The following is a 12542-nucleotide window of genomic DNA, read 5'->3' as shown; positions in this document are numbered from 1 at the left end:
TTCCATCCGTAAATTCTAATGAATGGAAAATCTTCCTGAATTTACTGATCTATGACCAAGTTGTGTGAACAAATCTCTCACCCAGAGCACATTGGATTTTTTTTTAGAAATCAATGGAGAGAGGTAATCTCAAATTCCCCAATGAAAATTCACAAAACATCTGAAATGATCTGTGTGTGTATTTTGATTTAAAAAAATAATTTAATATTTAAAAAAAAAACTGTCAATGCTTAAATACTATAATATAATATCAACATTTGGTAAATGTTTTATTTAAGTTGCTTTAAATTATTGCATTTAACCTTAAGTAAAAATGATAACAGTGACATCTCGTGGTTATATTTTAGCATTTAAAAACCGCTGCATTTGTGATCTGGGCTTAAAAATACAAAACAATTGTACTTGGTGCTGGTTTCCTTGTATCATTTTTTTTCCATTCATATTATAGATTGACAATACGCATATGGAAGTGGAAAATAGATGAGCTGGTGATAATAATTAATATAAAATTGAAAAAAAAGTTTTCTGATAAGTTCAGACATTGTAGTTTTTCTTTAAAAGATTAGACATGTTATTTCAATTATTTTAATAGAATAATAAGCATATCAGTTGTATTGGCAGTGAACAAGCTGAAAACTGTAACTGCTTGCTTATCCCAATATTCTGAATCTTAATTGAAGAACTGGGAAAATTAAAAAACAATTATTTTGCATTGCTCATGAAATGTTTATTTAATTTATTTAGATTATCATGACCCAAAACATTTTTCATGGGAGAAATACTTAGAAGAAACAAACTCTCTACCTGCACCTGCACGGGCTTTTAAATCTGTAAGTAATGCCAGAATCAATTAGTCATGATCAGTGTTAAATTTAATATAGTAACATTGAATTATGACAAATGAAATCTCTGTTGGCCACTCTGTAGATTTTAATCATGCACAAATCAATGCCAAATTTAATTCTGCAGTGTTCATCAAATTTTAGTTTTTTGCCCATTGTGTGAAACACATTCCTGTGGCTGATATGTATGAAAACCTTGTTAACCTGAATTAAAATCAATCTTGTACAATGCTAATTTGTAGCATTTTGTTGATTCATACAATAAAATATGGCAACCTAGATAGGCGTTGGTGTCAGGAAAGATGTTAAATGAATGATGCATGATGGATTTTGTATTTAATATTTTGTTGCACATAAAGCTCAAGGTAATGCAAGGCTTGTTGTATTGTGTCCATGTTTAACAGGCTCAAATGATTTTCTTCTGTTTTCACTTCAGAGCAAGGAGAGAGAAACGTCACCTAGGTCTTGGGTTGGGTTGCTGTAGACTTGCAGTCAGGTCATCAGTCATTGAGAGAAAGGAGGATGGAAAATTGGACATCAAAGACAGAAGGCAATGGAGGACAATTCACAGGATGTTTTCAACAGAGAATTAGATTTAGCTGTTAGGGCTAACAGAATCAAGGGATATGGGGGGGATAAGCAGGAATGGGGTACTGATTTTAGATGATCAGCCATGATCATATTGAATGGCGGTGCTGGCTCGAAGGGCCGAATGGCCTACTCCACCTATGTTTCTATGTTTCTATAAGATGATTCACTGCGAGGGAGAGATTTGTTTGGAGCGTGTGGGGAAAGGTCAAGTTTGAGATGTGAAGATGAGAGGAAGTGCTCTGTATGGAGAAGCGATTTTGCAATAAAGGATTTAACTTTAAGGGCACCTTTGTGCAGCAGATAATGTGTGCCATTTTCCACAAGATTAGAACCTATCCAGTCATTTCACCTTTAAATCTTACCATGTCAACCTTGCATTTGTTTGTGCAGTCCTGCCTTTGCATGAATGGTCTGTGCCAGTTAATTTCGTGGAAATGGTGCACTAAGAAGCATTGTGTGCTATTGATGCCACTGCATTTGTTTGTTGAAAGGCTCAGGTGCATAGGGAACCAGGAAACAATTAATGAATTTTGAGATTAATGTAGTGAGTTCCTGACCTAATTCATTGATTGAATTCAAGTAACACTTAAAAATATCACCTAACAATAAATGTCATTTTTAATGCATATGTTAAATTCTGCTCAGTTTTAAATCACTTCTTTCAATTTTAAGTTTGAGGTTAAAACTGGAATTCATATAGTGTGATTTAGGCATCAGATTTTGTGAAGGTTGCCTATGGAAAGCAAATCTAAATAAGTCTTTGTTTCTTTGTTTTGTTTCAGCGGCCCGCACATGGATTTCTCCCATACATGAAATTTGAGGTGGTTGACAAACGGAATCCAATGCTTATCAGAGTAGCATCAGTCATAGACACAGATGATCACCGAGTAATGGTAGGTTGTTGCAGAAGACATTTGTTCTCATTTAATTATGGTTGAAATATACAGTTTCAATCATTCTTCTAATTGCACAATATTTAAAAGATGGTTATGTTGATCCAATGGATAATTCAAGCAGTTGGCATTTATCTCAAGTAAGGTATTATTTTCTGTTAAGTATATTGAACACATCGGAAGCAAAATTGATTTCCCTTTGAATTAGTGTTTTTCCCATTGTTCTCACGGTGTATATTTGGATTTTAGAAACAGCACATGTCAAAAAAGGTGTAAATTTAAGTAGCAAACATAATGGATAATGTATCTCTACATAGCCCTCAGTGCAATTTTTTATTAATGTCTTGTTAGAAATCTTATGTTAATTACATTGATCATCCACATATGGTTTTGTCAAACATTTATCAGTTTTTGCTCGATGTCGGTTCATTTTATGTTTCAAACTTAAGTCTCTGGTAATTGGTACCATTAATGTGCAATGTTGTTGCTGTTAAACACTTGATGTTTCCATTCATTTATAGTGAAAACATATTTTGGACATTTAAGAAATTTTAAATGTTCTCTTCAATTTATCATCATAAAATATATCCATTCAATCACCATTTTCATACCTGCCAACTAGTCCGATTTTATCATATTTGTTCCGATTTTTAAGTTTAAAAAGTGTGAAAAATCGGAACTACAATTTTAAAATGAGGGGGGGGGGGGGGGGGGGGGGAAACGGCCAATCAACCGCTGTCTCTAAGGGGGTTGCGTAGAGAGAGAGAGAGAGAGAAGCAGCTATGACATATAATACAAGTTATGCATTCTTGTACTCTTGCATGGGTATGACCGCACATAAAAAATAAAAAAAAAATTTCAGCAAAATGGTACCGCGTAAAATACCGATTTTCAGGTACTAGAATACTGAAATGCTCTGACAAAACTTGGCAGCTCTGAATATATCGCAATATCGGCAAACCTAAAAAAAACCTTAAAATCCAGGAGCTAAGGCGGGCCCCTGGACCCCACCCGTAATGGGCGATCGCCTTTGGTGCTCGCACTCCATCAACCCGCACACTCAGAGTAAGATTTTTCATTTTCAAATGTTGGCAGGTATGCATTTATGCCATCAACACAATTTCTATTTTCAGGTTTTTAAAAGAAAGAGAGATTGAATTTAGAATATGTACTCTTTCGCTCTACCCTCTCCAACACACAAAAGATGAACTTTTAACTGATCAATCTTTCTAAGCATGTGCAATGTGCACTTTTTCAAGGGTCCAATAATAGCCTTAAGCTATTGGAATGATGGAATGCTGTTCAGTCAAGCTGTGGTTTAGATGTATGCCTATTTCCCATAACTATGAGGGTGATGGGTGCAGAAGTTACGGTTATACTACAGAATACTTTTACCCTAATTAATATTTCAAACAAGTAAGGCGAGGGCACTGGTGAGGGGAGCGCGAAAGACATTGTGTACATTCAGGTTAGCCAGGCCTTTGGCAAGGTACCGCATAGAAGGCTGATCTGGAAGGTGAGGTCACATGGAATTGAGGGCAATCTAGTAATTGGAGACAAAGTTGGCTAGACTGTAGAAAATGGAGGGTGGTGGTAGAGAGTTGTTCTTTTCAGACTGGAGGCCTGTAACAAGTGATTTACCACAGGGATCAGTGCTGTGTCCACTGATGTTCATTGTTTATGTTGACAATTTGCACATGAATGTAGGTGGCCTGATTAGTATTTTTGTGAATGTCCCTAAAATGGTGGTATAGTGGACAGTGAAGAAGATTCTCTTGGACTGCAACAGGATCTTGATAACTGGGCCAATAGACCAAAGAATGTCAAATGGAGTTTAATTCAAATAAATGTAAGGTGTTGCATTTTGGTAGGACAAACCAGGGGACGATTTCCACAGTAAATGGCAGAACCCAGGTGTGAGTTATAGAACAGAGACCCTAACGGTGGAAGTGCATAGATCTGTTAGAAAGAAGAAGCCATTTGGCACTTTTGCCCTGGTCGGTCAGGGTATTCAGTACAGGAGTTGGAGCACCATGTTACAGCTGTATGAGATGTTGGGAAGGCCACATATAGAGAACTATATACAGTTTGGCCACCCTGCTATAAGAACAATGCTATTAAACTGGAAAGGTGCAAAAAAATGATTTAAATGTATTACTAGGTCTGGAGAGTTTGAGCTACAGTGAGAAGCTGATTAGACTGGAATTTGTTTCCCCAGAATATAGGAAGCTGAAGGGTGATGTTTATAGAGGTGTATAAAATCATGAGGGGCCATGGGCATGAACAGGTACAGTCTTTCCAGCATGGTAGAGAAATCTAAAACCTGAGGGCTTAGTTTTAAATGACGGGGGAAAATTTAAAAGAGACCCAAAGCTAACTTTTTCACACAGGGTGGCACTTACATGGAAGGAGCTACGAGAGGAAGTGGTAAAGATGGGTGCAATTACAATATTAGATAGATATATGGGTAAGAAAGATTTGGAGGGATATGATGCAGTCAAATGGGACTAGCTCGATTAAAGAACTTGGTCAGCATGGACGAGTTGGGCTAATGGACCTATTTCTGTGTTGCGTTGTCCTATGACACACTTAATTTTGAAGCAAAGGGAATTTTTAAAATCTGTGCTTTAATATCCACATTCTACTGCCGAATACTTAACAGAAATGGAAGGTGCAGAAGGAACGTGGTCATAGTCCCTTTCTACTGAATTAAAAACAGATGCTGAACGTACTCAACAGATTGCATAGTATCAATGGAGAGAAAAACAGTGAATGTTTCTGATCCAGAAAGTCCAAAATCTGGACTTTCAAAAAGCCTTTGACAAGGTCCCGTACAAGAGATTACTGTGCAAAATTAGACCACATGGTATTGGGGAGATGCAACGAGACCTGGGTGGTCACTGAAAGTAAGCATGCAGGTACAGCAGGCAGTGAAGAAAGCTAATAGCATGTTGGCCTTCATTGCAAGAGGATTTGAGTGTAGGAGCAAGGAGGTCCAACTGCAGTTGTACAGGACCTTGGTGAGACTGCACCTGGAGTATTGTGTGCAATTTTGGTATCCTAATTTGAGGAAGGACATTATTGCTTTTGAGGGAGTACAGTGTAGATTCATCAGGTTAATTCCCAGGATGGCGGGACTGACATATGATGAAAGAATGGGTCGACTGGGCTTGTATTCATTGGAATTTAGAAGCATGAGTGGAGATCTTATAGAAACATATACAATTCTTAAAGGATTGTATGTTCCCGATGTTGAGCGAGTCCAGAACCAGGGGTCACAGTTTAAGAATAAGGGGTAGGCCATTTGGGACTGAGATGAGGAAAAACATTTTCACCTAGATAGCTGTGAACCTGTGAAATTCTCTGCGACAGAAGGCAGTGGAGACCAATTCACTGGATGTTTTCAAGAGAGAGGTAATTTAGCTATTAGGATTAAAGGAATCAAGGGATATGGGGGGAAAAGCAGGAATGGGGTACTGATTTTAGATGATCAGTCATGATCATATTGAATGGTGGTTTTGGCTCGAAGGGCCGAATGGCCTATTCCTGCACCTATTTTTCTATGTTTCTAAAATGCTGGAGTAACTCAGTGGGACAGGCAGCATCTCTGGAGCTAAGGAATGGGTGCCATTTCAGATGGAGACATTCTCTCCAGAGATACTCCCTGTCCCACTGAGTTACTCCAACATTTTGTGTCTACCTTCGATTTAAACCAGCAGCTGCAGTTCTTTTCTACACAATGTTTCAGATCCATTTTTAATCAGAAGCTATATTCTTTACTCTACGTAATTAAATATTGAGAGTAAACATAATCTTTCAAAGAAAAACAATTGGACAGGAAAGAGAGGGGTAAAAGATTTCCTATGGCTTCTTGCCTCCTCTGGGAATTGTGAGTGAAATCTGATGGCTGATGTGGAGGTATTTGGATCCAGAATGGATAAACGCATCAGTGCGTGAAAGAATAGGTGACTAGAATAGAATAGTGCAACATAACTAGCAAAGTACCAAACACATATGTAATTGATACCGTAACAAATACTAAAATCGCTGAGAGATTATTTCACCACTAAATATGAAACTTTTGACCCTTTAACATAAATTGGTATTTCAGGTGAACATAGATCTTACAACAATATATTTACTGTGTTCGGCAAAACTAAATTTTCATAATAATGTGATGTTTTGATTTGATTGTAAACTTATTATTTATCTAGATACATTTTGATGGATGGAACCATGATTATGATTACTGGATTGATGCCGACAGTGCTGATATCCATCCTGCGGGCTGGTGCGCTAAAACTGGTCACCCTCTTCAGCCACCCATCAGTAAGTTCCATCTATTCTTCCACCACATGAAATTCATATTCATCTTATTTGTGGACGCTTAGAAAAATAATCAAGTAATGATTTTCATTCACAGCAAATGTTTATTAAACAATACAGCTGCCATTTGCACAATTCCTCTTTTTACCCTCCAGAACTTTATTTTAACATCATCTGTTAGAAAAGTACAAAAACAATTTTGGTGATTGTTTAATCCTAATTTTAATTTAACCTCTCTTGATGGATATGTATAGGGAAGGCATGAAACCTACAATAAGAATATATGTAATAAATTATTATCTGGGAAATATTTGTTTTTAACTTTTTATGTGAGGAGATTTGTGAATGATTAAAAATGATTCATGACATTTTAAGGCAACTGGTGGTCCGGCCCATCCTGTAATCCGGACAAAATCCTCTGTCCCCCCCCCCCCCCCCCCCCCCCCCCCCCCCCCATGAAAATGTGGTGCCGAGGCCAGTTGAGGCCAATCTCAACCTCATTTGCCCCTGCAGCTGGGGCTCTGGAACTCCAGCCCGGCCGGAGTCAGCAGATACGTTCTCATGCCCGGGAGTCTGGAACACCAGCAGATCTGTAACTTAGCCCCCCAAGGCCATTACCCTTGTTGGTCCGGCAAAATGGGTAATCCAGTAAGGTGCTGGAAAATCGATGGTAGACCTGTATCCTGAAGATGTGCATATTTGCACATAAGATTGCTTAATTGGCCACTGTGTTTAGGTAAATACTAGAATCTAGGTGGCATTGATGAGAATATGGGGAGAATAGGTTAAGAAAATTTGTGAGGATTAGAGCCAGTATTGAATCGATGAGGTCCACCTGATCAGGATTGTTCTGAAATTACCTTTTATGGCGGATTTGCAGATTTAACCGTTTGTGTTTTGCTGCAAATAGGCCCATTGGATCTGGTGGAAGCTTCAGAACAAGGAGGATGTCCTACTCCTGGCTGTAAAGGCATTGGCCACATTAAAGGAGTGAAACATTCTGGCCATCACAGGTAAAAGAACAGTGCTTGAAAAGAGAACACTTTTGTTACTATATTCAGAGTTGAATTTAGTCTTATAATTAGTTTTATGGGAATCCAGAGACTTCAGCACAAATGCCAGGAATTCCAATGCATTGCAGAGATTAGTTCGCTCTTTTGGGTTGGTTCATAAGCTCAGGCCCATCAGGATGGAAACAAAAGTTCTCTTCGCACTATTTCAAAAAAAAGTTGGGGACCTTAACATCTTTATTATTCCTCAAACAACATCACTGAAAAAAAATTAATTGGAGGCCATCTTAGTGCCTGTTCCTGGGAACTCATGGTGCTTAAACTAACCTGCACATTTTACATTGCAACTACATTTCAAAAACTGTTTGATTGGCTGTTATCACTTTTAGTAGTTTATATATAAATGCAATTTATATTGTGATATTTATAAACCATCATCTTTCCATGTTGAGTATCTTATCCAAAGTGTTGTTTATGGCTGATTGACACTTTCTACGGACTGCATTGCGCTAGAGCAAGCACACTGTCTGGATTCTTCACTAGCAGTCCGCTCTGAACTTTTCTGAGTTGGCTTCGGAGGACGTAGCTTGCTGCCTTTTCCCATCGACCTGTTCAACAAGGTCTAAACAATGACTAACTGGATCTCGGGCAGAGGTGGAACATTGCTTTTTGTCAAACCTGCAATTGAATTTGTGTTATGAATGAACTAATATTGTGAGAAATTTTGGGCAACCATAACTGAGGAAGGATGTGCTGGCTCTGGAGAGGACCCAGAAGAGGTTTAAAAGAATGATCTCAGGAATGAGTAGTTTAACCTATGATGAGCGTTTGTCGGCACTGGGCCTGCACTCGCTGGAGTTTAGAAGAATGAGAGGGGATCTCATTGAAACGTACAGAATAGTGAAAGGCTTAGATAGAGTGGATGTGGAAAGGAGATCTCCACTAGTGGGAGAATCTAGGACTAGAGGACGTTCTTTTAGGAAGGAGATGAGAAGAAATGTCTTTTGTCAGAGGGTGGTGAATCTGTGGAATTCTTTGCCACAGTAGGCTGTAGAGGCTGTCAGTGGATATTTTTAAGCCAGAGATGGATAGATTTTTGATTGATACAGGTGCCAGAGATTATGGGGAGAAGGCAGGAGAATGGGGTTAGGAGGAAGAGATAGATCAGCCATGATTGAATGGCGGAGTAGACTTGATGGGCCGAATGGCTGAATTCTACTCCTATCACTTATGACCTTATTTGTGTAAATCCAACATTTTTCGAGCTTATAACAAAAGTACGTTTCATGGTATTTATTAATTGTTTGATTTGATTTGATTTAATTTATTGTCATTGTCTCCAATTAAGAGACAATGGAATTTTCTTTCCCTCACAGTCATACAAAAAATAAAATTAAAAAAAACCCCACAAAAACAAAGAAAACAGTAGTCCACAACACAAACATCCCCACAGTGGCACCAAAGTTCCCCACTGTGAGGGAAGGAACCAAAGTCCAGTCAACCTCCTCACTGATGTTCCCCAATGTTCACCTGTGGTCGGGGCCTCCCGAGCCCCCTGTAGTCGCGGCTACGGGCGGCCCGATGTTCAGGCCCTCTCGCCGGGAATGATGGAACCCTGACGTCAAACGGGAGAACATCTTTACCCATAACTACTTTACCCAGGAGGGAAATTGAACTGCCAAAAGTCATAAAAACACAAAAACACAAAATCATGAAATTAAAGTGACGAGTGGATAGAATTGGGGATGTGCAAAGATTGGGGGGGGGGGGGGGGGGGGGCGTCCACGGCTTTCTCCCTGCTACCCCAGCACACGGCAGTGAAGAAGATGGCGCTGGCTACCACCGATTGGTAGAACATCTGCAGCATCTTACTGCAGATGTTGAAGGAGCGGAGCCTCCACAAAAAAGTACAGGCGGCTCTGTCCCTTGTACATGACCTCAACATTCCTGAACCAGTCCTGTTTACTGTCCAAGTACACTCCAAAGTATTTGTACTCCCTGGTAAACTGTGACATCCACACCATTGATGGAGACAGGGGACAGGTGGTGTTCCTCTCATCCTAAAGTCCACCATTAACTCCTTAGTCTTGTCGATGTCTTCCATAATTATTTGGTGTATCTTTGCTGATCTCGTATATTTGAATAGAGCTGAAGATAGGTCTTGACCCGAAACGTCACCCATTTCTTCTCTCTAGAGATGCTGCCTGTCCTGCTGAGTTACTCCAGGATTTTGTGTCTATTTTTGGATAGAGCACTGTTCAACCACACCAGATCAGGAGAAACCTATTGAGCACGAGTGCATCAGTACTTGCTAGCACCTGTAGGAAGCCAGAGATGTTGGAAAATTCCAGTGCCTGTGATGTCACGTTTTTCTCATTGCAATCAAAGGAGATGAAATGATTTCTCACTCAAATGCCAAATCTTTGGGACCTTCCAGTGCAGCAGCGAACAGTAAACTGAGAGAACTGTGTCAGCAAATAACTCAAAGATCTAGCAGCAAGGAAGTTCAGAGTAAAGGTGATCTAGAGCATGCACAGGCGTGAAACAATGGCTGAAAGTCTTCCCTCCATGGTTGGTCATTGACATAATGTCTTCGGTAATGGAGGTAATCAATGGTACCATGACTGAGGCACCCAGTAAATGAGCATCTTTGCAACAATATGTTGGCAGTGTTCATTGTGGCATACTTTGAGCAGCCTGTAGTTGATCTTGAAGCAATCTAACCAAGTACTTTGATGTCTTCAGACTGTTGCTTCAAATAGTGATAGCAGCAATGCAGTAGCATTGAATGCCTGAAACATCAGAATATGACTGGTAGGTAGGCAAAATTAAACATTTATCAAACCACCTTTACTCATAAATGAGGTTCAAACCTCATCAGCAATAACTGGACTAACTTTTTTTATAATATGATTGCATAATAATAAAGGATCATCATTAGAGCAAGAGGAATTAAATTACTTTGGAGAAAAAAATCTAATTGGCTGTCAGCAGTCAGTTTGCCTTCCAGTTATTCAGATAACTACCCGTATATTAACATCTCCTCATCTTAATATCTATTACAAACAAATTGGAAATGACAATTCCACTGATATCCTCTTTGGGTGGGTGAGTTGTGAACACTAGAGCATTGTGGAATGCTTGGGAAGGACCCCCGGCAGAGATATTTGCATCATCGATAGCCACAGGTAAAGTACCAGAAGACTGGAGATCCTACATTTGTGGATGGGCTTGCACTACAAAAACTGAAGTATATCTAAATAGTACAGGTGAACTATGGCACAGATGGTGCTATTGTATTAGAGTTGACATTCTTGTATTCTGCTTGGTCAATGGCCTTGTTTATACTTGAATATTAGAAGTTTACATCTAAACTACATCTCCAGATTATGTTGATTCTGCAGGCAGTGCCAGAGGTGCTTCTTTAGGCAGTTCAATAATCTCTACAGCTAGTTACAGATAATACTAGCCAATTAATGTCGATATTTATATCGACTGCTGGACTCTTAAATCATGTTTTTAAGTCCAGGAATAATGTACTCTAATTTCTGTGGAGAGCATTTATGTTTTACATTCCTTAATACCTAAATTGATTCCCTAAAGTACATGGTGCTCTTTTTTTTGTAAATCTTCCCAGAGCCTGTCATTTCTCTCACAGTAAATGTCCTTTATTGGGGAAGCTTAAATATAATTAAGCTGTAAATGTGTGTGATCTTGTAGCAGGGTCACCCACTTATCCTGGAGCATAATATTATGTCAAGATATTTGGTCACGTGATAATATTTTTCGTAGTCTTATGCATATGAAAAGACATTATCTACATTTATTTACACATTTATTCATATTCCCCATCCCACATCTCCACCCCCTTTGCCACCTCCAGAGCATTGCACAGCTATGTGCTTTTTCAGGTGGAATTGCCTCTGTGCAAATTCAACCAAGCATTTCCAGCTTTAAATCACATTTAAGTGGATGAGCTGTGGACTGGATGACATAATTCTTGCAATATTCACTGAGTATTGTCAGGAGAAATTAGTCACATTGATCCAGAGTGTGTTTGCTGCCAGTCACTCAACCAAAACCAGGTTTTCCTAGCGTTGTTTGCACTGCAGCTGTGTTGTGATTTTTTTTCTCTCTCAAAAGAGCTGCCTTGAGGAATCTAGCCCTGATTCTTGAATACTTTGCTAGCCAGGCACCGCAAGCCCCACTTTTACAGGATATCCTACGTTTATATTTCCTGATACTTATTGGTCTTCCACCTCCCCCACAAAGGTACAGTGAAAAGATTTTGTTGCGTGCTAATCAGTCAGCAGAAATACAATACATTATTACAATTGAGCCATTTACAGTGGATAGACACATGATAGGGAATAATGTGTTGTGGAAGGTAACGCCAGCAAAGGATAGTCCGAGGGTCACCAAAGAGGCAGATAGTAATTCAGCACTGCTCTCTGCTTGTGCTAAGATGATTCAGTTGTCTGATAACAGCTGGGAAGAAACTGCATAAACATGGAGATGTTTGCTTTCACACCTATACCGTTTGCCTGATGCGAGAGAGGAGAAGATGGAGTGGCTAGGGTGCAACTTGTCCTTGACTATGCTGCCGGCCCTGGTGAGGCAGCCTGAGGTATAAATGGAGATTGGTTTGTGAGATGGTCTGGGCTGCATCCATAATCTGCTGCAATTTCTTACGGTTTTGGATGGAGCTGATCTCCAACCAAGCTGTGACGCATCCTGCTAAATTTCTTTCTATGGTGCATTTGTAGAAGTTGGTGAGAGTTGTCGGGGACAACCTGAATTTCCTAAAGGGCCTGTCCCACTGTACGAGGTAATTCAAGGGTTCTCCCGAGTTTCCCCTGATTCGAACTCAGAGAATTACG

The 12542-nt window shown here is 39.5% G+C and overlaps 1 protein-coding gene across 5 annotated transcripts in view; it reads left to right on the top strand.

Moving 5' to 3' along the window:
* The window catches only part of l3mbtl3 (L3MBTL histone methyl-lysine binding protein 3), a 133079-nt gene that overhangs the window by 69291 nt on the left and 51246 nt on the right, over positions 1-12542 (top strand). For all 5 annotated transcript variants that reach the window (XM_055635630.1, XM_055635633.1, XM_055635632.1 and 2 more), the window contains 4 exons: positions 745-830; positions 2216-2326; positions 6541-6655; positions 7563-7665. In XM_055635630.1, the coding sequence (XP_055491605.1) occupies positions 745-830; positions 2216-2326; positions 6541-6655; positions 7563-7665 (415 nt within the window). The remainder of the gene's footprint in view (positions 1-744; positions 831-2215; positions 2327-6540; positions 6656-7562; positions 7666-12542) is intronic.

Source organism: Leucoraja erinacea, chromosome 5 (assembly GCF_028641065.1).
Source record: "Leucoraja erinacea ecotype New England chromosome 5, Leri_hhj_1, whole genome shotgun sequence".
Lineage (NCBI taxonomy): Eukaryota > Metazoa > Chordata > Chondrichthyes > Rajiformes > Rajidae > Leucoraja > Leucoraja erinaceus.
This window is presented reverse-complemented; position numbering and strand designations above follow the sequence as displayed.